The following is a 24,774-nucleotide window of genomic DNA, read 5'->3' on the forward strand; positions in this document are numbered from 1 at the left end:
CCCCATAGACCAAAGCTTAAGGTCTATCTTGGTAGACCCAGGTAATAGACTGACTCCTGGGTACTTAGTAAGTACTTGCATGGTCCAGGCACTCGCTCGCCTAAAAACTCAAGCAAGGCTAAAGAAACAAGGCTAAGAATCTCCTAGTGGGTTGGCTGATGAAAAGTCTATATTGAAGCTGATCTGCAAGGCTGAAATAACTTCCCACAGCATTGCATGCATAGTAATCAATGCATCACAGACAGTCATCAAAATATACCACTAGCTAAGAAGCAAAATTGTATACCATCTTTATTTCATCTCAGTAACAGAATTCAAAATATCCTAAGCTCAGCAAGCTCCAGAAAAGCATACATGAAACAAAATTAAGTGGAGGAAACTGAGAAGAAACATGTAGAAATGAGGCAGTTTGCTGAATGATACAAAAAGTCTACAGAAATCTGAGATAGTGTGATAAAGCAGAAGAAAGAAGCAGTGGATGAACCGCAAAAGAACCAACTTATGAAAATTATATACAAATATATTATATGTATACAAATTATTATATATACAAAATATATACAATATACAATATATATATATATATACAAATTATAAAAATCTCAGAACAGAAAAGGGAATCTTAAAGAAATGACAGACCCACTGTAGCCAGGTAGCCAGGATAGATTTTCAGAAGTAAAAGAAATTTGAATGCAAGAAAACAAGTCATTCCATTCAAAGGAACACTCCATGAAGCTATCAGGAAAAAATGAGGAAGAAAGGACTGTAGGATCTATGTATAACAAGAAAACATCAGGACAGTAGTAAATTTTTACTTATTAGCTGTAAGTGCAAATTAATTAATTGTTTAGTTAAAAGGCATGGAGTGCATGCATGGATAAATTAAAACAAGCATTAACTCCATTCTGTCTTTAAGAGAGGCATCTTAGTTATAAAGTTAACACATTGGCTGAACATGAATCAGAAAGAAACAGTCCATGTAGTAGTAGCATGGTTGTAAGTAGAAAAAGAACTATTAAAGAGACAAATGTGTCAATTTTTTGTCAAGAAGATAAAATATATATATATATATTCAATATTGAGGCAGAACTAGAGACCAGGCCAATGATGGTCAGGGATTGCAGTGCTGTACTTTGGGCAACGCATCGTCCAAATAGAGAATGACACGAAACAGTTTTATGTGACACCTTAAACTAAATTAACCTAACACACACAGAACATTCCATTCATCATCAGCTGAATACTTCCCAAATGCACAGGCTAGAGTGTAAACATTTAAAATTTTTGCATAAAATTTGATTGTTGTTATTAGTTTCTTGAGATGAGGTATCAGTAGGTTTGTTGAGATTAGGTCTCAATAACTGGGTGAAATATGAAAGTTCCATGAATAGACATAAAATTTAAAGTTGTAATTAAAATTGAAATATTACTGGTAACAGATCAGATAAGCAAGGAGAAACCAAAAATTTTCTAGAAATATAAACTATCAAGACTATATTATGAAGAAATACAAAAATATAAATAGCATTGATGAATATAGAACTTGAATAAATAGTCAACCTTTTTTTCAACAGCAGCAAACAATTCTAGTACCGGATGGCTTTACTGATGACCATATCAAACTTTTAAGAAGTGATACCATACTTTTTAAATGCCTTCAGGAAGTACAAGAGGGAGAAATAGTTTTAAATTCCTTTTAAACTCATGTGAGACCAGAATTACACTGATGCCACAGCCAGACAAGAACACCACAAGAAAATGAACCAGAGTCCTCCTCAATGAACACAGATGCAAAAATACTTGGTAAAACAAGGGCAAACAATTCAACCACCATTCAAAGGATGGTGTAAATAGTAGACTGGATTTGTCCCTGAGATGCAAAGATGGCTCAGTGCCTAAGCAAATAAATACATGTGACGCCACACATTAATAGAATGGAGGCCAGACATTATGATTGTCTCATTAGCTGCAGGCAGATAAATCATGTGAAAAAAATGGAGTGTTCATTTATGATATAAACTCAGTAAATTAAATATAGAGATGTGCCTCAGCACATTAACTTTATTTTAATACATCCACAGATTAATGCTGAAAAGACTAAAAGCTTTCCCTTTAAAATCAGAAGTAAGGTGAAGGCATCTTCTTTGTCCACTTCTTTTTAATATGGTATTGAAAGTCTAAGCTAGAGCAATTGAGCCAAGTAAATGTTGGGGGGGGCAGGGGGAGTCCAAATAAGAAAGGAAGAACAAGTCATGTGTATGTGTGATACAAAGGTGTCAAAACCAAATAGTGGAGAAGAGGCAAGGTCTAAGAAAAGGTACTGGGGAAACTAGATTTCCCCATGCAGAAGAATAAAACTAGGTTCACATTTCTCATCCAGCACAAAAATCAACTAAAAAATAATAATAAAAAGTGTGAGACCTTGAAACTGCTGGAGGAAAACACACATGAAACTTTAAGAGGCAGAGATTGGAGGCTCCCAGGTCCGATCCAGATCAGTTCCTGTAAGTCCTGTGTCCAAAGCAACTGATGTCTTCAGCAACTGATGCCTTACCTTCTAGGAGGCAACACTGGGCAACAGAGAGAGCCTGTATTGATTTTGGGGTCTCTTGAACTCCCCCAATCAGCGACTCCAAGGTAGGCGTGGTTTTTGTTAGATAGTGTGTGGGGTGTGGGGGGGCATTATCACCCCAAGGGAAACTTCATTTAAATAATTCAAATTTCATTTAAATTTTTTATATCTGCATATACATACTTGAATATAGTATATATTTTAATTAAACAGAAAAGAATCATCCTTAATGTTCTTTATCCCACTCTCTCTCTTTCCTTCCTCTGTTTTGCCTTCCTCTCTGCTCCCCAGCTAAGAGCTCTCTTGTTTTTCCCACAACCCCCTTCATAGATTCTGTGCCAGCCTGTGCCCCCTTTCACAGCTCCTCTCACCACAATCCCTTCTCACATTTCCCGTTTCTTTGGTAATACACATTGCCTAAATAAGACCTACATGTTGACAAAGGTCGACATGCCAGTGTGGACAGGGTGATCTCCTAAGGCCTCAGCCCTACATGAAGGCAATTGATAGCTGCTCAGAGGAGGACAACCGGTCTTCCTCAGGGACAAGCCTCTGATAGGTTACTAGTCTCAAGTGATCAGTACTAAATACCCAGCACCAAATAGACTCGGTGGTGTGTGTGTGTGTGTGTGTGTGTGTGTGTGTGTGTGTGTGTGTGTGTGTGTGTGTGTATCCCCATGTTTATGAAAGAGGTCACATCTACTTTAAAAAGAGTTACAATATTATCATGTCTTAAGATTGTTGTACACACCGAATTGAGTTAATTACCACCAGGAAAACTTATTTGTTTATTATTCACTTTACAGCCTGATGGCAGTCCCCCTTCCTTCTTTCCTCCCAGTCCCATCCTCACTACCATACCTCATTTCCCCCACCTCATATCCTCAGAGAAGGGGAGGCTCCCCCATGGGTACCAACCCATCCTGGTACATCAAGTCACAGCAGGACTAGGCACATTTATTGTTATGGGATCCACATGCTGATCACGGTCTACATCTGCTACATATGTGTAGGGCTCTAGGTCCAGCCCATGCATGCTCTTTGGTTAGTGGTTCAATCTTTATAAGCCTCCGTGAGCCCAGGTTAGTTGATTCTGTAGGTCTTCTAATGGTGTTCTTGGTCTCTCTGGATCCCTCCATCCTTCCTACCACTCCTCCACAAAACTCCCCCAGCTCAGCCTGTCGTTTGGCTGTGAGTCTCAGCATCTGGTTCCATCTGCTGATGGGTGGAGCCTCTCAGAGGACAGCTCTGCTAGGCTCCTGTCTGCATGCATAGCAGAGTATCATTAATAGTGTCAGGGCTTGGCTCTCTCCCATGGGGTGGGTCTCAAGTTGAGCTGGTGGTCAATAGTTTGCCATTCCCTCGATCTCTGAACACACTGGATTGAGTTAGTTATCATTAAGAAACTCCCTCAATTGTATTGTATCTACATATGCATAAAATAAACTGCCCAGTGTCAGGCTCTCAACATTTGAACTAACACTCGCTACTGAGTCTTGTTGAGCTGACTTCCTTCTGCTGGGTGTTTGTAGAGATCTCCACACTAACCTGCTCTCAAGAGCTCCCCTCCTAACTTCATAACTGAGCAGTTTAGACTTTGAGGTGACATAAACACATTCAGTGTAGAGCAAGCAAATTGTAAGGTAGAAGTACAGAAGAACTATAATCGCAGAAATCACTAATATTATTCATGAACCTGAAGTTAGAAAAGTCAAATTTTCAATGTTCATAGTAGTTTGAATATTTATTTTTATCTTATGCATGGCTGTATACCGTGTGAGGCAGAACCTGTGGAGGCTGGAAAAAGGCATGTGCTCCTCTGGAACTGAAATTCCAGTCAGTTGTGAGCTACCATGTGGGTTCTGGGAATTGACCCTGCTCCGTCCTTTGCAAGAGCAACAGGCGCTCTTCACTGCTGAGCCATCTTACCAGCCTCCATGGTTGTAACATTCTTGTAATATATATTTATTCAGTTTAATGGTCCTTATTGGCTTTTTAATATTATACTTAGTGTTTTGTTTCCCACAGACATGAAGCCATTATCATCTCAGGAACGGAAATGGCCAAACAAATCCAGAAAGAAATACAACAAGGTGTGGAGTCATGGGTTGCTCTTGGAAACCGAAGGCCTCACCTCAGTATCATTTTAGTGGGAGATAATCCAGCAAGCCACACCTACGTCAGGAATAAGATAAAAGCTGCCTCTGTTGTAGGTGGGTATGTGTGTCAGCTATAATTGTTACTAAGTGTTTCTGTTATCACATAAAGTTACACAATCAGGAGTGATAATTATCCAATTAGCCCCATTCAGATAACATGGGTTCTTATTATTAGAGATTATTCAATTACAAAGCTTATATGAATTTCTTACTGTTTTCAGGTTTCATATACAATTTTTTCATTGTGATTTCATATTTTGTGGGTGACGCAACAGGACTCTGCATTTAAAGAGCCTGTTTATTACATTTGCTTGAACTGAATCATAAACCTCACTGATTTCCTGTCTCACTTGGCATCTTCAAGTCTTCTAAGAGGGGGTCTTACAAGTCCGTTCAGGTTGTCACCTGGAGTGGCAGACAGAGGAGCGTAGGAATCAGGAGAGATTCTGTGTACTGACAGAGAATCCCTCCTCCTAGTGACTAGGACACTGACTTTGTAGAAGAGCCTTCCTTCCGGTGGCACAGGGACGAAGACAACAGTTACACACCAGGGAAGACTTGGTTAAGTAAAAGCATTCCATGGGAGAATACTGCATAGGAGAATCCTCTCTGGGTATTCAAGCGACTTTCTGTGTTTGGTTTTCTCCCAGGAATCTGCAGTGAGCTCATTCTGAAGCCGAGGAATGTTTCTCAGGAGGAACTTTTGGATATCACTGATCAGCTGAACATGGACCCAAGAGTCAGTGGTATATTAGTTCAGCTGCCACTTCCAGGTACTTGGTGCCCTTTTGTATATCCAGGTTGGGCAGGAGAAAGGGCTTGTCATGGCCTGAGGGCGATTTATAAGATGTTCAGAAGCAGTAAGAGTCAAAGGGTATATACTCACTTATATCTGGACACTAGCCCAATGGACATGTCCCACGAAAGTCTTCACCAATCAGGAAAGTGGGACAGAGGGGAAGACTTCCTACTGGGACTCTAGGTGAGAGAAGCAAGGAAGAATGGAGAAATAGAAGGATCTAGAGGGTCCTAGAAACCTACAAGTAGAACATGATGGGCGGATCTGGGCCCATGGGTCCCACTCAAACTATGGCACCAGCCAAGGGCAATTCACGCAGTAAACTTCAAACCCCTACCTGGATCTAGCCAATGGACAGGACATTCTCCACAGTTGAGTGGAGAGTGGGGTCTGACTTTCACACAAACTCTGGTGCCCCATATTTGACCATGTCCTCTGGATGAGGAGACCTGGTGGCACTCAGAGGAGGGATAGCAGGCTACCAAGAAGAGACTTGATACCCTATGAGCATATACATGGGGAGGAGGTCCCCTTTAGTCACAGTTGTAGGGGAGAGGAGTAGGGGGAAAGCAGAAGGGAGGGAGGAATGGGAGGATACAAGGGATGGGATAATAATTGAGATGTAATATGAGTAAATTAATAAAATATATTTTAAAAAAGACATTCAGAAGAGGACTGGCTGTTACCTCAGTGCTATAGTAATAGCTAACAGTGTCCTAATGATTTATACTTACAAGATGAAAAATTGTGCATGGAAAAGTTAGGTGTGGGCAAGACATATCTTTCTGTACAGCAGGGTACAGCCTCAGCAGCCTGCCAACTGAAGGCAGGCAGTGCTCCCAACAAACAATGGGGAAGTTAGCAATTTTCTGTGTCACTTAAAAATCTATTCAGGTGTGGAAAGCTATCTTATTGTGGTTTGAAGTTATGAAATGGAAAGTGGTATAGCTAATATTTATTCACGATACTATCTTTTTTGATTTTTAAATATATTTTATTAATTTATTCATATTACGTCTCAATTGTATGATACTGTCTCTTAAAACATTAGATGCAAGATTTAAAGTATCTTATTTTTGTTTGTTTTGTTTATTTTTAAAATGAAACTATGTCAGGACTAGTTTGCAGAGTGATTGCCTCATTGATGTACAATTGAGTTGGGACAACACCTTTTCAATGGCGTGGTGAATTATTGGCTCGTCATATTCCTTTCTAAGCGGGCCACCTTTTATTTGAACACGCAGCATCATGGACATTGCTAAGAGCCCCTTTTCGAAGGTGTTGCCTCCCTTAGGATTCTCCCTGGCTTTTCATCACAGCCCCTTCCCTTATTGGCACTTGCCTCAGTCCCAGCTACAGCTCCTCATAGGATGCTGTGTTAACATTCCAGTCAGTTTGCATGCCTCCATTGACATCCAGGTTGAGTCCTGATGAAGTCATTTCTTCCTCCTATGTATGCCAGGGTTCTACAACATAGTCCTTACCTCGACATCATGGAAGCATAGGTGACACCTGCCTCTCCTTACTAATCTGATCTACTCACAGACATTACAGAGCATTATCACATGTAGTTTCTTTGCCTTTATAGGCCAATCCCCTTTGCCTATTATGTATTTGTACAGTGTCATGTGGGTGTAAGTCTGTGATACATAGTGAGGACACACTTTACATCTATACTTGAATTGAATAAGAAACATTCAATGCTCAATCAGATATTTGAAGGAAATATGTGATTGGCCAAGGATTGGCATGTTCAGCTGTCACAGGGTTCCTGAGCATAAGAGCCAATAGCTTTTATGTAGTCATAGTGAATTTACCTGAAATGTAGTTAAAGAGCTGAAATTTGAACTATGTTACAGGGGGATTGATATTATTTCACTAAACTGTGGTTCTGAAATTCATTTATGTCTAAACTCTGCGATATTATTGGTATCGTATAGGACATATCGTTGTTCAATTTTAAATTATGTAGTAGGCAAACTCTTATCTCATGTGACGAAAACAAGGCTGCTTGATGCTATTACATGCGAAAATATTTAAATTAATTAATTGCGTTGTTTTATGTTATACAAAGACATAATATCAATATATACTGAAGATTTTATTTTGTTTAAAATCTCAGACTTTCAATACTTTGCCTCTACTGTGGCATCACTTTAAAATTGTGGTTCTCAAACCCCAAACAGAATCTCATATCACGTATTCATATATCAGATATTTATATTATGATTCATAACAGTAGCATAATTTCACTTATGAAGTAGCAACAATAATTTTATTCATTGGGATCACTTAAACACGAGGAACTGTATTAAAGGGTCACAGCATTTGGAAGGTTGAGAACCACCACTTTAAAACTTTAAATCATAAGGGATCTTAGGTGCTATCAAAGTTTCCCAGTAAGCAAAATGCTCTGACAGATAAAGCTGCAGTTGCATCCTGGTAAAGCTAACGTACTGATGCAGCTCCTTCTCTCTTTCTGTTTTTTTTTTAAAATTATTTATTATAATTTATTCACATTACATCCCAATTGTTACCCCCTCTTGCTCTTATCTTCCTTTTCTACCCTCCCTCTTCTGCCTATTCCCTTCTGCTAGACCTCTGACAGGGGCCCCCTCCTCTCCCACCATCTGACCACAGCCTGACAGGTGACATCAGAATAGCCTGCATCCCCTTCCTCTGTGTGCCCTCAAGGCCGCGGCACCAAGGGAAAGTGTTCAAATCACAGGCACCAGAATTGGTATCAGAGGCAGTCCCTACTCTCCCTCCCCCACATGAAGAATGAGCTGTCCATCTGCTGCATCTGAACAGGGGGTCTATGTTTTCTGCATGCATTGTCCTTGGTGCATTAGTGTGTGCAGCCCCCCTGGGTCCAGACCCTCCGGCCTTGATGATCTCCCTGTGGAGCTCATGACTCCTCTAGGTCCTTTGTCCCCATTCTTCCATACAACTCTCAGCATTCTGCCCAGAGTCTGCTCCAAGTCCAGCGTCTGTCCTGATCCTTGCTGGGTGGAGTCTCTCAGAGGACATCTATGCTAGGTTAATATTCACTGATGAGTGAGTATATACCATGCATGTCTTCTGTACATGTGACAAAGGGCTAATATCCAAAATATATAGAGAACTCAAGAAATTAAACACCACCAAACAAAATAATACAATTAAAAATTGGGGTACAGATCTAAACAGAGAATTCTCAACAGAGGAATATCAAATGGCCAGGAAACACTTAAAGAAAAGCTCAGTGTCCCTAGTCATCAGGGCAATGCAAATCAAAACAACTCTGAGATTCCATCTTACATATATCAAAATGACTAAGATCAAAAACTGAAGTGACAGCACAGGCTGGCAAGGATGTGCCGGTGGGAGTGCAAACTTGTACAACCGCTTTGGAAATCAATCTGGTGCTGTCTCAGAAAATTGGGAATAGCTTTCCCTCAAGACCCAGCTATACCCAAAAGATGCTCCACCATACCACAGGGACATCTGCTCAACTATGTTCATAGCAACTTTATTTGTAATAGCCAGAATCTGGAAACAACCTAGGTGTCCCTCAACTGAAGAATGTATAAACTAACTCTGGTACATTTACACAATGGAATATTACTTAGATGTTAAAAGCATCTTCTTTCAAAAGTAAGAAGGAGCCAAATACATGGGATATTTCCGTTTATGCCATAGGGAAATGAGCTTTAAGCATGACCATAAGTTTATTGACATTAAAAACATTTCTAAAGCATTTGGCAGTAACTTGACAATTGCTTAGCTCGTGCAAAAATGTGTGTGTGTGTGGGGGGCGGGGTTGTAATTTAATTAGCAAGCTATCAACTCACACTTTGCTTCATTTGAAAGTTCCCCCACAGTGTTTAAATAGTTTTATGAACTATTTATAGTGTTAATTCTAAGAGTGTCATACTGTCCACAATCATCTACAATTCAGTGACTTTCTTCTCAAAACTCCTGTGCGCTTTCTAAAAAGCCAAAGGGATAGCATGGATACATTCACTCCAAATATCCCCAAACTAGTATGGAGGCCCAAAAGACCCAAGTAATCAAAGGAAGGCTGAGCAGAAGATGAAAGATGGTAGCATCAAGCCACCTAATCTCAGAAACTACTACAAAACTACAGCAGTCAAAACAAAACGGTACTGCCACTGACATCAGTGAAGCAGATGGGAAAGCTAGGAGTGAGCCCCATTTAAGGCCAACTGTATCTTTCAGACCTGGAGAAAAGGTATTGGGGGAAACATATATACATATGCAAAATGAAATTAGACTCATATCACCCTCTAACTCAACACTAACTAATATAGTAACTAAACTTATGTTAAATGTGGAAATGAAACTGCAAGCTACAAAAAAGGAACATTCAGAGGGCCTGTTTCTTAGCATCCAGTCTGTGCTAATAATTCTTGGGTGTGACAACATGAAAGAAAGCAAAAATAGTGAGAAAACCCCAAATTTAAAAACTGGTTTACAGTAAAGAAGTCACCAACAGAGTGAAGAGTCAACATTGTGGGATTGGAGAAGATGTTTGTGAACCTTGCGTCTAATCAGAGGTTAATCCTCAAAATTCAGACATATTCATCCAACCAAGCATCAAGGAAACAAATAACTTCCTGAGCTTGTGTAAAGGCCCTGCATGTGAAGCAAACCACACAGCAAGACAAATACCGAACTAAACACTAATACTCAGGGTATAAATCATGCCTGGGGTGCTTGGCATTTGGAGGCAGGAAGGTCAGGGCTCATTGGCTAGATAGTGTCGTCACGGCTGCCCAGGCTACAAGACACCATGTCACAAGCACAGAAACAAATAAACATTTCGAGTCTGCAGAAAACTTACCATAGAGTGGTGGTTATGAGGGGCTGACGACTGGGGGTGCATACATGAAGTCCTGGCCAGAGGATTTAATACATTGGTTAGATATAACAAATAACTTCTAGAGACCTAATGTGCAGCACCATGAAACAGTGATGAATATTGCCGCAAAAGCAGATTTACATATTCTGACCGTACATAAAGAAGTATATGATATGTTGACTACATTGAGCTAACCATTATATACAGTATACAATGTGGCAGAGCCTCATATTACATACCACAAATACATATAATTTAAAATGTTTTAGAGTTATTTTCCAAACTAGTACATTTTCTTTTTCAGCATTTCTGACTGGACTATATTTAGTTTGTCCTAACAAAATCAAATAGTAAACATGTTGCCGTTGTGACATTTACTTGGTGACATTGTTACTAATGGCCAGTAGATGGCACTGGTTACCTATCTGTTCCACAGACAAACTGCTTGGGTCCTGTGTTCCTAGAATAAGAAGCAGACAGGTAAGGGGACCCCAGCAAATGTGAGGATGCCCTGAGAGAGGATATTTTTCTATATGGACAGCCTGTAATATGTAGCCAAAATACCAGTGGTCAGCATCCACCGAACTAAGTCTGTTGTATGAAGAGTTTATGTTCCGTCATCCTCAGTTTGAATCCTCACCGTAATTCTGTGGGGGTGAAGCTATCATTATTTGTATTTGGTGACAAGAACACAGAGAGTAAGTTCTTTCCTTCAGAGTAACTGAATTTGAACCCAGGCGGACTGATTCCCATGCTAGTATTTTAGCCATAGTTAATATATTTCCAGATATCAGCATAAACTAGTGGACTCTGTAAATGTCTGGAGTGAACGTGTTCGTGCCCTACCTTTCAATATTCAGAGACGGTGGTGTTGGCAAGGTAGATTTTATAATGACGTTGTCTGGGGTTGAGTCTTCTGCCTCACACCCACCAATACATCCTGTCTACCAGTCACCCCTCTGTTTCAGTCTCCCCATCTCAGAAGTAAAGAATGTAGCATCCAGAGACTATTTATTGAGACAACAGCTAAGCGGTTTGGGCAGCTGTTTATGTCATTGGAATGTAATTTCGTCTGTTGGTTCACTCACGTACCCTAAGTTCCATTAGCCCGTGAAATACATTCAAATATTAGTTGAGTGGCTGAATGAATGAATTCCTTGCTGCCTCATAAGAGGTTTTGAGCATTAAATAAAATAGCCTAAAGGAGGACCCGCCACGGAATAGTAATTTTAAATTCTGGTTTACTTCATGCATAGAAACACCAACTTGATATTATTTGTCACCGTTAAATCTTTCAGACTTAGGTTTTCAGAAAAGGTACCAAAGGGATGATGGGTACAGGAACCAGGATGAAGTTAAAAACAGGTTGGAAGAGGAATGGAGATGAGTTAATAGATAGATAATGCGTGTAATTCAGTAAATATAGGTTACTGTCAAGGCGGTAGCTTTTGTTTTCAGTGGCAGATTTGAATATATCTATTATTGTGAAGATAAAAAATTCTCTAAAATTTGCACACCTTGGGATCAATATCAACATTGTGTCATGAAAGGGCTGCCTCAGTTGGCTATGTGTCTGCTGTGCAAGAGTGACGATCTGAGTTTGGGTCCCTGGTGCCCTTGTAAAGAGTTGGGCATGGTGGTGCATGCCTTTAACACTAGTACTGGCAGGTAGAGGCAGAAGGGCCTCTGAGACCTACTCTCTAGCTTATCTTACCAAACTAACATTTTCCTGTTCACTGAGACTCCAGTTCAAAAGGTGAGGAGGGGGTTAAACTAATATTAACCTACGGCTTTCACACATGAAACACACACACATGTACACACATGAACACATTCATGCATGCACACATGCGCACACAAAGTGCACTAAAATAATATCAATGACAATAAATTATTATCTCATAAGCTGTGAATTATTGTTATTCAATTTAAGAGTCATTAAAAGAAAAAACAATATTTAATGAATAAGTTTTTGCTTCAAATAATTTTGACATCATTTTCATAATCCCATTCTCAAAAGGTCGTCTTTTACCTTAAAACATTTGTAAGTCACTTTTTAAAGTGAGAAAAACACAAGAAAGAAAAAAAGAAGGAAAAAAAAAAAAAAAAAAAAAAGCAGACTGTCCTGTAAGTGAAGGGTATTACCACTAGATGGCAGCATTGAGCAAGCATATTTTTAAATTTAAATTTAAATTTATTAATTTATTCAGATTACAACTCAATTGTTATCCTATCACTTGTATCCTCCCATTCTTCCCTCTTGCTTTCACCCTATTTCCCTTCCCTAGGTCTATGACCGAGGGGGACCTCCTCCCCCACTATATGGTCACAGGCTATCAAGTCTCATCTTGGTAGCCTGCTTATTCTTTCTTTGAGTGCCATCAGGCCTCCCCACCAAAGGGACTGACTTTGATGTGAACAAGCATCTTTTAAAACTATGTCAAAGCTTTATCGAGACAGTACAGTACATCACTGAGAGCACTTATATCTCAGAGGGAAGGCTGGTCTCTGTAACCACTAATGTGTCCTCACCTTCGTTCCTAGGTGCAAGCCATCCTAAGAGGGTGTTTTATTGTTTAAATTTATGGGCATAATCTGTTTTGAGATGGCTTCTCAACAAAACAAAACAAAACCCCGAACAAAACCTTCAAATTCAGGAATTTCAAAAGCAACAGTACTGTTCTCCTTTCCCTCCATCTTTTGCTTTTTTTTACTTTATCATGTTTTTTAGTGTATTCATCTCAAAATGCTATTTGCATAGTGTATATTTCTTCCTTTAAAGCATTTTTAAAATATATATGAGCAACACTAAATGGACTCATCAGGTTGCATTTCCATACTTACTGACTTAAACAATAACAGTTAAAGTAACAATAACAAAGTAGAAGAGGCCGTGGACATGAGAGGGGCAGGACTGGGGTGTGGGGAGGTTGGAGGAGGAGAATGGGGCCTAATATAAAAACAGTACACAAGGAATGTGAAAAATAATGTAATTAAAAAATTAAAGCATATGAATTTATAGGCTTTCCTCTGGTCTTCTGTATTGTTAGTTTAAGCTAAACAAACAAACAAACAAACAAAAAACAAAAAACAACTCTGGCCACACACTCAGGGAAGAGGGATAGTTAAAAAACAATCAGAATCTAAATTATTTTTCTTGAGACACCCCCAAAGCAATATTTCTTTCTATTTACTGTGGGTTTAAATTTTAATATGAAAAAAACCCACTTTTCTGAGTATTTTGTTCAAGAAAACATATGGTGTTTCAAAGGTGGTGCTGTATATTTGACAGAAATCACTTTATACAGTGTTTCAGGGACTGAACAGGGCTTAAGAAAACAGGGCTTTCTCCAACCTCTTTGGAGGACTGCGGTCATGTTTAGTGGCAGCATATGCTTCAGCTCGCACCAGAGAAGAGGAGAGGACCAGATGGAGGCCAGCTTAGAGAGCCTCGTAGGATGCACAGGTCCTAACCCCACACAGGATGTCTGCAAGATAAGTCTCTAGACATCCCGAGTGGTCTCTGTGGCTTTAAGAGAGCGAGGCTATAGATGGGCGGAGGAAGAGGCCTACCCCTTCAGTGGCCTAGAGCAGTAGTCTCCAATCTGTGGGTCCCGAGAACCTTTGGGAGACACATGACCTTTTCTCAGGGGTCACCTAAGACCATCAGAAAACACAGACATACATGTTATGATTCACACCAGTAGCAAAAATTGCAGTTATGAAGTAGCAACAAAACCGATTTCAAGGCTGGGGTCCCCACAACGTGAGGAGCTGTATAAAAGGGTCACAGCGTTAGGGACATTGGGAACCACTGGGCCAGAGTGTCCTGCCTGCAGCATTTACAGCCTTCGCACTAGACTCGAATTGGAGGTGGAGTGGTTCAGTGAGGTCAGACCCACTTCCCTTCCCTCTACTGCCCCCTCACTTCAAGTTTTTAATCTGTCTTGATTTCTTTTTAATGTAGCATCCAGAGACTATTTATTGAGACTACAGCTAAGCTGTTTGGGCAGCTGTTTATGTCATTGGAATGTAATTTCGTCTGTTGGTTCACTCACGTACCCTAAGTTCCATTAGCCCCATGAAATACATTCAAATATTAGTTGAGTGGCTGAATGAATGAATTTTCAAAAACCTTACATACATGCTAAGGATATGAACCGTATCCCGTTAGCATAAAGCTCTGCCTGGAATTTTTGATTTTTCAAGGCATGAAAGAAATATTTCACCTTAAATTGATATCGGAGAATATAGGTGTTTTTAAAAATGTATACCCAATTCCCAATATATTCTGGAATCTAATGGAAGCCATATAGGATTAATACTAAAATCCCATGGATTTAGAGGTCAGGTTGGAGAAATCGATGTATCCCGAGTTTTCTAGTACACGGCCGAGAATAACTTGTGTTTATTTTGTCAACTGCCAAGAATCGTTTGTAGTTTGTATCATAGGAGTTGCTCTCAAGTTTAGAAAAGCTTGTTCCTAAGAAGTTTGCTGTTGGTAAGACATCGTAAACAGTAGTTTAAATATAGTTTACCTTCCGATGACTGCAGTGCACGTGAAGAAATGCACTTGGTCTTTGTGTCCTGACTTTGTGCTGTGTGTTCTTGCTGAGTTGACCTTGTTAATTCTTGCAGTTACCTTATACATTCCTTAGATATCCAGAATAAACAACTGCACTACTTTTGAGAGGTTTTGCTACTTTCTTTGAGACTTCTAGGTCTCTTTCTTTTTCCTTATCCACTGCCGCCAATCAAATGGCAAATAGAAATGGTGGCGGTGGATGCCTTTCTCTTGTGACCTTCAGGGGCAAAGGTCAGCAATTTCCTATTAAATATGCCACTTGGGGGGGGGGTTGGGAATGCCTGTAGCAGACTGACAGCTCAGCTTGGTTTCTTGCTTGGTACGCCACATCTTCAACCTTGTTTCCTTTTGGAAAGTCCTCTCGTGTGTGTCCCTGGGACTTTGCCTCTTCTATACGGTGTTAACACATTAGCCAGATATTTTAGCAGAATTTATTTACCACATTTGGGTATCTTCTGTTGCTTTCTCTTTTACCTCATTTTTAACGGAAGTCTACTGGGGGCGGGGGAAGATCTTGTAATGAAGAAAAGTGAATCAAAACCCTTTAAATCTGCATGCATGTTGAGGCGAAGACTCCTACCTACAGTTGCTGCATTTCCTCGGACGTGTTCAGCTCTACACAATTCACCAGTGCAGCCACCGTGAGCCCTTACTAGCCTATACTCTCCATGCAACCAATCACAGCGATCAGTTAAGCGCATTTTGCTTTACTATTTTGATGGCAAGAAAAGAATAATTACGTTATGTCCTTTGGAGCCTGAATCATAAGTGATCCAGCTATAAGTCGACATTTTTCACTCTCCAGGCTTCCACGTGCACGTGAATCTTAAAGGAGACCAATCGTATTTGCTTTTCAGACCACGTGGACGAGAGAGCAATATGCAATGGAATTGCCCCAGAAAAAGACGTAGATGGATTTCACATTATCAATATTGGAAGACTGTGCCTTGACCAGCGTTCTCTGATACCTGCCACTGCCAGTGCTGTTTGGGAAATAATAAAAAGAGCAGGTTGGTAACTTGGGTCTGTGGGAAACAGGTGTCAACTACAGGTGAGCAACTGCCCTTGATTGGACAGAACTACCCTTGTCTACAAGTGACGAGAATGATAAGGATAAAACTAAAGTCTGTAAAACGTTATATGTTTATGAACATGACAGAACAAGACAGAATAAAAGGAAATTAGGGACATGTGCCAGGTGATAGGCAACTACAGTTGTAGCTGTAATGGGTGAGCCTTCCAAATATGGTCGTGCCTTCCTGCTTTTGAGTTATTATTTTGATGACAATCTTTCCAAAGTATAGAAAAGACAATGAGTCAATTATATAGGAACCATGTCCATTGACCATAGTTTTTGTTAAAAATATGTAGGCTTCAAATGTGCTAGAAACATCCTCTGCTCACAGGCTGGCGGGTCGTTCCTGGAGTTCTGCCGCTCTGCACATCAATGCCTTTCCTGCCTGTACCACAGTCACTTACTTCCCTTTGGGAAACATCGTATCATTTTTAATCTGCCGATTTCTAATTGCTAGACAAACTCTCCAAGAGAAAACAGATTCTAGAACCGCACTCTTGCTCGTCAGTAGTTGGATACGCCTCGGTCGCAATTTCTTCATTTTACCTGTAAAGAGATAGTGCCCACAAAAGGCAGAGAGATAACTCCGTGAGCATACTGTCTCTTTCCGTGAAGTGCAGTGTAGGACCCTCTCACTCTGCGCTATCGCAGCCTCGCTAGAAGTCTGATCGCCATTTGTGCTTATTCTATGAATGTCTATTCTCATTAGCAGTTAATATATTTTAGGACTGTACACTTCATGTGAAACGTGGTATTTAAAAGGACTTTAATGGCAACTTGACAATTTTTGTGGTTTTAAATGAAGATATAATGGGAGTGGAGACGGCAATTCCAAACAGCGTTAAAAGAAATATTTATAAATAACCTGATGAGGTCATGCTACAGACAGGGCATGAAATCCAAATTTAATTAGAAAATTTCAAAGAATGCTTCAGTTGGCTTTTTCCCATGTTTAATTTGCTTCTTGTTGCTAGTCATACACTTAAACAGACTCTTTTTTTTTTTTTTTTTTTTTTTTTTTTTTTTAAGGAATTGAAACATTTGGGAAAAATGTGGTTGTAGCAGGAAGATCCAAGAACGTGGGTATGCCAATCGCCATGCTGTTGCACACGGACGGAGAGCATGAGCGCCCTGGAGGTGAGCGAGTGCGGGTCTGTGAGGGCGCGGTGTGTTCTCCGTACGATGACGGCGTGACTCCTCTCACTTACGGGTTCCTGCAGCTGACTGTTCCCTTTATTTCTCATCTCGTGGTGTAAAGGCTTCGGAAGTGAAAAAGGAATGGCTGACGTGTTAGTTGCTCTCCTGTTGTTCCGGTGAAACACCATGACTAGAGTGGCCTGTGGAAGAGCTTATTTCCGGCTTCCAGCTTCAGAGGGTTAGAGTTCATGATGGTGCGCGGGAGGTGGCAGGTGGCTGGAGCAACAGCTGTGGGTCACATCCCTGACAGTAACCAGGAGGTTGAAAACACACTCAGAATGACACAGGCTTTGATATCCCAAAACCCAGTGACACACATCTTCCAGCAGGCCACACCTCTTAATATTTCCCAAACAGTTCCCCCAATAGGGCGAATATTCAAATATTCAAATGTAGTAACCTATGGGATCTATTCTTCTTCAAATCACAACTGCTGAAAATATGTGATCCCTTTGGTCCCTTTCTTTTGCTTTGTTTGTTTGTTTGTTTCTTATTATGGCTGTAAATACGTTTTTTAAAGCCCATTAACAATACAGACATTAAAAAAGGATAAAAGCCACTAGACCCATAAAAGTCACTACTTCAGAAAATTCAGTTCTCAAAGCTGTTAGAAGTTGAGCGTTGGGTAGGAAAACGCTTTAGTACATCCCAAGTCAGCTGGCTAGTTCCCCTAATAGAAAAGGAACTTGGCACTCAGGGCTCAAGGCTGATTACCTGGGTGAGACGACTAGTACTGGGCTACAGGAATGGTGACAACTCACCACAAAACCCCAGTGAGAGTTCAAGACAAAGAAAGAAAGTGTTTGAGAGCATGCAGTGGCTGCTGGTTTACCACCCTCCTAGGACCTTGGCATTTCCAGCTGTCTAACAGCTGGATGCTAAGCAGATCCGCCGTGAGGACTGCTGACAGGGTAGAAAGGACAAGAGGCACTGCTCACACTTCCCTGAGCCAAGGCTGTGGCAGGGGACCAAAGGTTACTCAGACCAAAGTTCATAGCTTTAGTAGAAGCAGTTCTTAGTCTGGGTATGTGCCAGTGATGCTCACGGGGACTATTAGTGAACAGTCTTCCTTCTTAAGACATTTTGCCTTATCTTCTAAGCACTTAACTGGCTTCTTCAATTACAAAAAGAGGGGCAAACTTTTGTTAAATTGCCAATATATGTAGACACCACAGGTATAGACACTATAAGTATAGTTAAATGCTCACACGTGTACAAACTACCATACATAGGTGCAGTTAAATGCCCATCCATAGACACAGTATCGTACATAGTTGTATGAGATTTTTAAAAATTACTACTTAAAAATATTCTCAATCATGTTGAATTCTAGTTTCCTGATATCAATTTATTTTGGAAAGTCTTGTTTTAGGGTCTTGGCTGTCATAATTCATGTGAAGAGATTTTTAAAAAGCAAAGTCCTATGAAAAATAAACACGATGTTAACTTATCTAAAGCAATGGACAGGTGTGGTGGCACATACCTTTAGTCCTGGCACTCAGGAAGCAGAGGCGGGCAGACCTCTGTGAGTTCAAGATCAGTCTGGTCTACATAGTGAGTTCTAGGCCAGCCAGAGCTACTCGGTGACACCCTGTCTGGAAAAAAACATGCAATGGATAATGAGTGTGAACACGAAGCTTTTGAATATTGTCTTTCATTTTTGTTCTAAGAATCTATCACAGGGGACTAATGAAGATGTGTATGGTTCCCAGTAAGTCAGTGCTGGATAGTGACTCCAGGCACTTGTCAGCGCATCCACCATCCAAGGCTGCATCCTGGCCTCGCTCTTCCCTTCCAGCTCCCACTGCTGTTTACCCTTTCTACAGCTGCAGACGTTTCGTTCCTTGGTATAATAGTTATATGTTAAGTAAGGCAAAGCCGGGGGAAGTGTTAAAAGGGTATATTATTTCTTCATGGAAACTTTGATCAAATGACACCAAGTCTGTGTGATTTTCAACGTTTCGTTTTCTTGTCTCTCTCTCGCCAGGTATCATTCTGAGCCCCGTGTTTTGAGGCACATGTTCTCAGAAACTGTCCAGCCAGGTTTTGGGTAATTCTGGTACCTAGGATTAGGATTTCCGTTTTACTGATAAAGAAACGAGCTTGTAAGGCTTGGTGGACTTTGAGGAAGGGTAGGTCCTAGGATTGGGAGCTAGAGATGAGAACTTACTGTGGCCAGAAGTGTCAATGAAGTCATAGACACATCGCCGATCCTGTGACCTCATCCACCAATTGCCCTTTGTAGACTTTCGCTTTTTTTGTCTGTCTGAAATGCATAACATTAACATCTTTCTTACTTAACTATTGTGAAAATTAAGTGAAAAGAAGTTTTAGTTAATGAAGTCCTAGTTACAATGTATTTCAGGTGTTACTGCTTGGCACATAGTAGGTTAAGAAAATCAGCATGCATGTGTAGCCATGGCAGCTGCTAGTGTTTCAATTGTTTTTAAGTTAATGACCTATAACACACTGCTCAGATGTTTACAGGACAATGCCTCATGCCTCGGGGTCAATGATGATTTCTTTGGCTTTAATTTGAAATTTAGTTTCTTTTCCTACCAAGCTTTATTTATTTATTTGTTTGTTTTGCTTTTAAAAGTCATATTTAGGCTTGTTTTGGTAAGAATTTGAATAAACTCAGCTTAAAAAGGTTTATGAACCCACAGTTAGCTATGTCCTACATAATATTCCAATACGACTTGACAACATGCTTTTTATCATAGGCTTCGGTATGTTATGTGCTAATTTCTTGTCATATTTCAATTATGAAGTATTTATAAACTACTTTAGAAAATCTATCCCCTTTTAAGTCAATTTTAGGCTATATAATACTATGCTGCAAATATTACCTTACATATTTTTGCGTTATGTGATTATTTTGGATACATACATATGCAGTAAAACATCAAAATAAACACAAATGGATGGCGGCAACTGTAGGGTTTTGTGACAGAGGAGTGCTTTGGCAGATTAAGGGCCAAGGAATGCCAAAGAAACCACACCATGCAACAGATCTTACACAAGAGATTATTGGGGAGAGGGACAAAGGCTGGCTTGTAGTGGGGATGAGAGAGAGAGGGAGAGAAAGAGAGAGAGAGAGAGACAGAGAGACAGAGAGAGAGAGAGAGAGAGAGAGAGAGACAGAGAGAGAGAGACAGGCGCACGTGGCTCATGGGGACAGTGAGCCTTTTCACAGTTTGTGGCTAGTGATGCTGCGTCTGCTGGCCTGGTTCCTAACAGTAATGATTTTTGAGGAGAGAATTATGGGGTCAAAACTGATTACCTTAAAAACATGTTATAGTTTGTTCAATAAAACGTCTCCATTTTAATGAATGCTAAAAATAGAATACATGTGGAGTTTGCTATAATGTTGCTTACAAACCAGTTAGTTACCTTTACTTTTATTATAGTGGTAGTTTTCTGCTGTTACAATTACTGTATCCAAAAGGTAGCAAACTATACTAAAATGATATAGAAGTTTGCCACATGGGTAGTGTTTAACTTATACACATTGAATAGGAGCATGGTGACATATTATTAATATCATGAGCTGTAGCAAGCAGCTTACTGAATATATGGAGTCTGTGGGAAAGTTGGTGTTTCAGATGTCTTTGCCTGGCAGAGCAGTAATTGCATGCATTGTTAGCTAATGGAGATAATGAAGGAAGGTTAGCTGCTCATCTATATCTGTAGAATTTGTCCTAATGACACGATGTTGAACATTTAGCACACACTGTATATTGTTTTGCCAATAAGAAGAGACTGAGAATCCCAATAATTCATTTTTATCTCAAAGACAAATATACTTTCACCAAAGCAACAACAAACAACAGCAAAAATAGCCATATTGTCATTTAGTTTAATATGTGTCTGTTCCCAGATCACCTAAAGTTTTGATAGTAAGAGCACAAAGCTCGGGTACTTTGTATGGAAAAATCTCTTAGCTAACTTGGGGCTTGAAATATTCAAGAGTGAGATGCCCCTTAATGTCTAAGTGCAAAGGTGCACTGTGCACCTGTGTGTGGTGGTGGGTGGACAGGAAGGAGTGGAGGGAGGGAACCACTCCAGTCAGGATGTACTGTGTGAGAGAAGAACACATAAATGAACATGAATGAAAAAAGTGAGGGAGGGGAGAGAGAGAAAGGAGATGGAGAAATAAGGGAAGGAAGGAAGGGAAGGAAGAAGGGAGGAAGGAAGGAAGGAGGGAGGAGGGAGGGAGGGAGGGAGGAGGGACTGGGCCCCTGCTGCTGAGCACAGGAACTGCAGGGGCTTGGTGAGAAGTTCAGCTACCACAGTTTCTAGAAGGAGATTCTATCCTCATAGACCCACAGTCTTGGTGGAAGTAAGTGATGCCAGGGGACACAGCATGGAAGTGCAGGGGTTTCTAGGCGTTCAGCCATAAGCAAATGTTCTGCTTACTTATGGGAGCCCAGGCTTGGATGAAGTGACTTCAGACGATAACAGTAGAAAGTGGCTTCTTATGAAACTTAGTAATTCCTGGGACATTTAAGGACCATTGTGACTGTCATGAGTTTATAGGGTAATTTTTTTGACATTTTTATGTAGACTCAATTTTCTTTTTTTTTTTTTTAAAGATTGATTTATTTATTATTTATATAGTATTCTATACTGCATGTGAGCTAACAGGCCAGAAGAGGGCACCAGATCTCATAGATGGTTATGAGCTACCATGAGGTTGCTGGGAATTGAACTCATGACCTTTGGAAGAACAGCCAGTGATCTTAACCTCTGAGCCATCTCTCCAGCCCTAGACTCAATTTTCTTAACCAAAATATTTTATTAACAACTTATTGACCGAGCCTACGTCAATTATAACCTGATTAACCAAAACAGTAGGAAATGAGGATTAATTGATACAAAAACAAAACCTTAAGATATCAGTCCCGAGGAACGATTCTCTGGTCGGGAGCCACAGGATTTCTTCCACTGGAACCAGGGGTAACCAGACCCCAGAGCCTCAGCAGGAGCCGGAGCTCTGAAGCCTTCCCTCAAGTGGTTTTTCTTTAGGAGCGTCTTGAAGGGCAGCGATGAACAGCCAAATCTATCCCAAGTCTTCAATCCGCCCAGCCGCCAGTTCTGGGCTCGTTTATATATCTCCTCCCAGAGTCTGTTCACAGGATCTTTTTCATCTGGTAGCAATTAAGCTCCTGCATGAGGTGGTTGCCCTGCTAGTGAATTAACATCACCTGTTCTCTCACTAGACCGTTCCGATCCCACACTTGGGATCCTAAAGAACAGGTTTCTCTCCTTCATTTTTATATGTATAAAGTGGAGCAGTTTCTCATTCTGAGAATAAAAACCAAATACCACTAACTTTGTTAGCAGTGTTTTTGTTTTTAGCGTTCCCATAAGGAAGGAGGCCTGGAGAAAACCCTCTAATACCTTTAAAACCATTTTTTCCATCAAGATAGCAGAGAGCCCCAGCCCTAATCAAGACATCATAGCTGTCACTCCCCACCCATAGAGTTTAGGATCTAATTTTATTTCCCATTCATTTAGAGAAAGTTTCTTCTGCTTCCTTTTACTCTTTAGCAGCACATCTTACCTAAAATTGACTGATGGAGCCGCATGGCATGGGTTACATGACCTTTCTTTAACTAAAATGTTGTAGCATCATTAAGAGCGAAGGCTTAGTCTCTCTCCTCTGAAGGCTCTGCTCTTCGTCTTCAGTCTTCAGATTCATCTTTGGGAGGAGGCGTGTTTTCTCCAAGCACGTGGTGCACAGCATCTGATATTTTCAATCAGCCTGGCCTCCTGCTGAGCTTCATCGTCTCTCATTGTCCTAGCCTAAGTGGAAATCCACAGGAGTTTCTGTTAACCCACTGTTTTAGTTAGGGGTTTTTCTCTTGCTGTGACGAAACATTGTGGTCAGTCATTTAAGGAAGCCAGGACAGAACTCAATCAGGGGAGGAAGCCAGAGGCAGGAGCAAGCCACTGAAGGTTGCTGCTTCCTGCCTTGCTCATCGTGGCTTGCTCAGCCTGCTTTGGTACAGATCCCAGGACCATCAGCCTAGGGGTGGTTCCACCCACATTGGGCTGGGTCCCTCTCCATTGGTCTTAATGGAGGCATATTCCCCATGGAGGTTCCCTCCTTCCAGACAACTCTAACTTGTATCAAGTTGGCATAAAATTAGGCAGCACACCCAGTGTCTTTTCACTGTGAAAATTGACTCCAGTTCTGGAAATGCATATTTTTTGCCAGGCTGGGAGCGTTATCTCCTACCCCCAGGAGGCCGTAACTAGTAGTAGATGCTTGCAGCAGTGCAACGTGATGGGAGTGGCATGTGTGATTAAACTCTGTCCAGTAACAGGTGGGGCCAAGCTTCCTCAGGTTTCCAAGAGAAGGGCCAAGTAGGAACAATGCCTAAGAATGCAGGAGGCATGTCAAGCATCACACCATCAGGACTGAAACTCTTAGTCCTGGTGGCCCTGAGTGGGATGGAGAAGTCATGGCCAAACTGGGACAGAGGGGATGGCAGACGTTTCGTTTCTGCTCCTCTTACCTCATTGTCTCAAACAACTCAGATTCTGTGATGCTCTGTGTTGGCCTGGCTTCATTAACTTATAATTTTGAGGTTGGGTAGTTATTAGGAAAAAAAAAAAAAAGGATTATTCTTACCCCACTCTCGGTTGACCAATAGGAGTAGTGTCTTACTGCCAATGTTTCTAACTTCAGCCAGCTGGTATCTAAAAAGCACGCAGTTGGAACTAGGCACTCTTATTGGACAATAGAGATAGGAAGTGACAGTAAACCTGTTTAAACGAGAAAGCAAGGTTCCTGGGCTGCTCAGTGGGGAAAGTCACTTGCTGCCATGCCAACAACCTAAGTTTGATCACTATGACCCATGTAGTGGAAGATGAGAGCATTCCGTGGAAGTTGTCCTCTGACCTCCACTCACATGCTGTGGTACATGCAAGCCCCGCCTGCCCTCCCACTCGTAATATATAAACATAAATGTTAACATTTCAAAACAAGTTACGAAGCAAAACTCAAACCTTTCTCTATCCTCTTTTGCTCTTTCTGTTACTTATAACCTCAGGACACTACACATCGGCTCCCCTGTCAGCACTTGGTGTCCTGTCGCTGAGCTCTGTACACTTTTCCCAGCAGGCACTGAATTCTCAGCTACGTCACCATCTACTTCTTCCCCACCTTATGCTGAGACGTCACAGAACTGCATGCCATTCCCAACACGCCATTCATTCCTCATGCCACTGGGAGTTCCAAGTCCTGGTCCTTTAGTCTGAAACCCTTGTTCCCAGAATTAATTTCCTTTCCTTTCCTGCTTCCCAGACGTTGCTTTGCACAGCCTGCCATCACAGGCCTGATCCTGTCATATGCCAATTCTCTCTCCCCCTTCTCCTTCATTACAAAAAGAAGTAAATGTGAACTTCTTTTGGGATTGAGGCAGTATGAGATAAGGGTTCATCACATAGCCCTGGTTGATCTGGAACTCTATTTGTAACCTAACCCTAACCCTAACCCTAACCCTGACTTAGGA

General features: G+C 40.9%; 1 protein-coding gene across 1 annotated transcript in view; it reads left to right on the forward strand.

The window, feature by feature from the left end:
• Positions 1-24,774, forward strand: part of Mthfd2l (methylenetetrahydrofolate dehydrogenase (NADP+ dependent) 2 like) — a 97,429-nt gene that overhangs the window by 10,446 nt on the left and 62,209 nt on the right. Inside the window, exons 2-5 of the mRNA XM_051170653.1 lie at positions 4,601-4,785; positions 5,382-5,504; positions 15,837-15,989; positions 17,084-17,191. Coding sequence (XP_051026610.1) covers positions 4,601-4,785; positions 5,382-5,504; positions 15,837-15,989; positions 17,084-17,191 — 569 coding nt within the window. The remainder of the gene's footprint in view (positions 1-4,600; positions 4,786-5,381; positions 5,505-15,836; positions 15,990-17,083; positions 17,192-24,774) is intronic.

This window comes from Acomys russatus, chromosome 28 (assembly GCF_903995435.1).
Source record: "Acomys russatus chromosome 28, mAcoRus1.1, whole genome shotgun sequence".
Taxonomy (NCBI): Eukaryota; Metazoa; Chordata; class Mammalia; order Rodentia; family Muridae; genus Acomys; species Acomys russatus.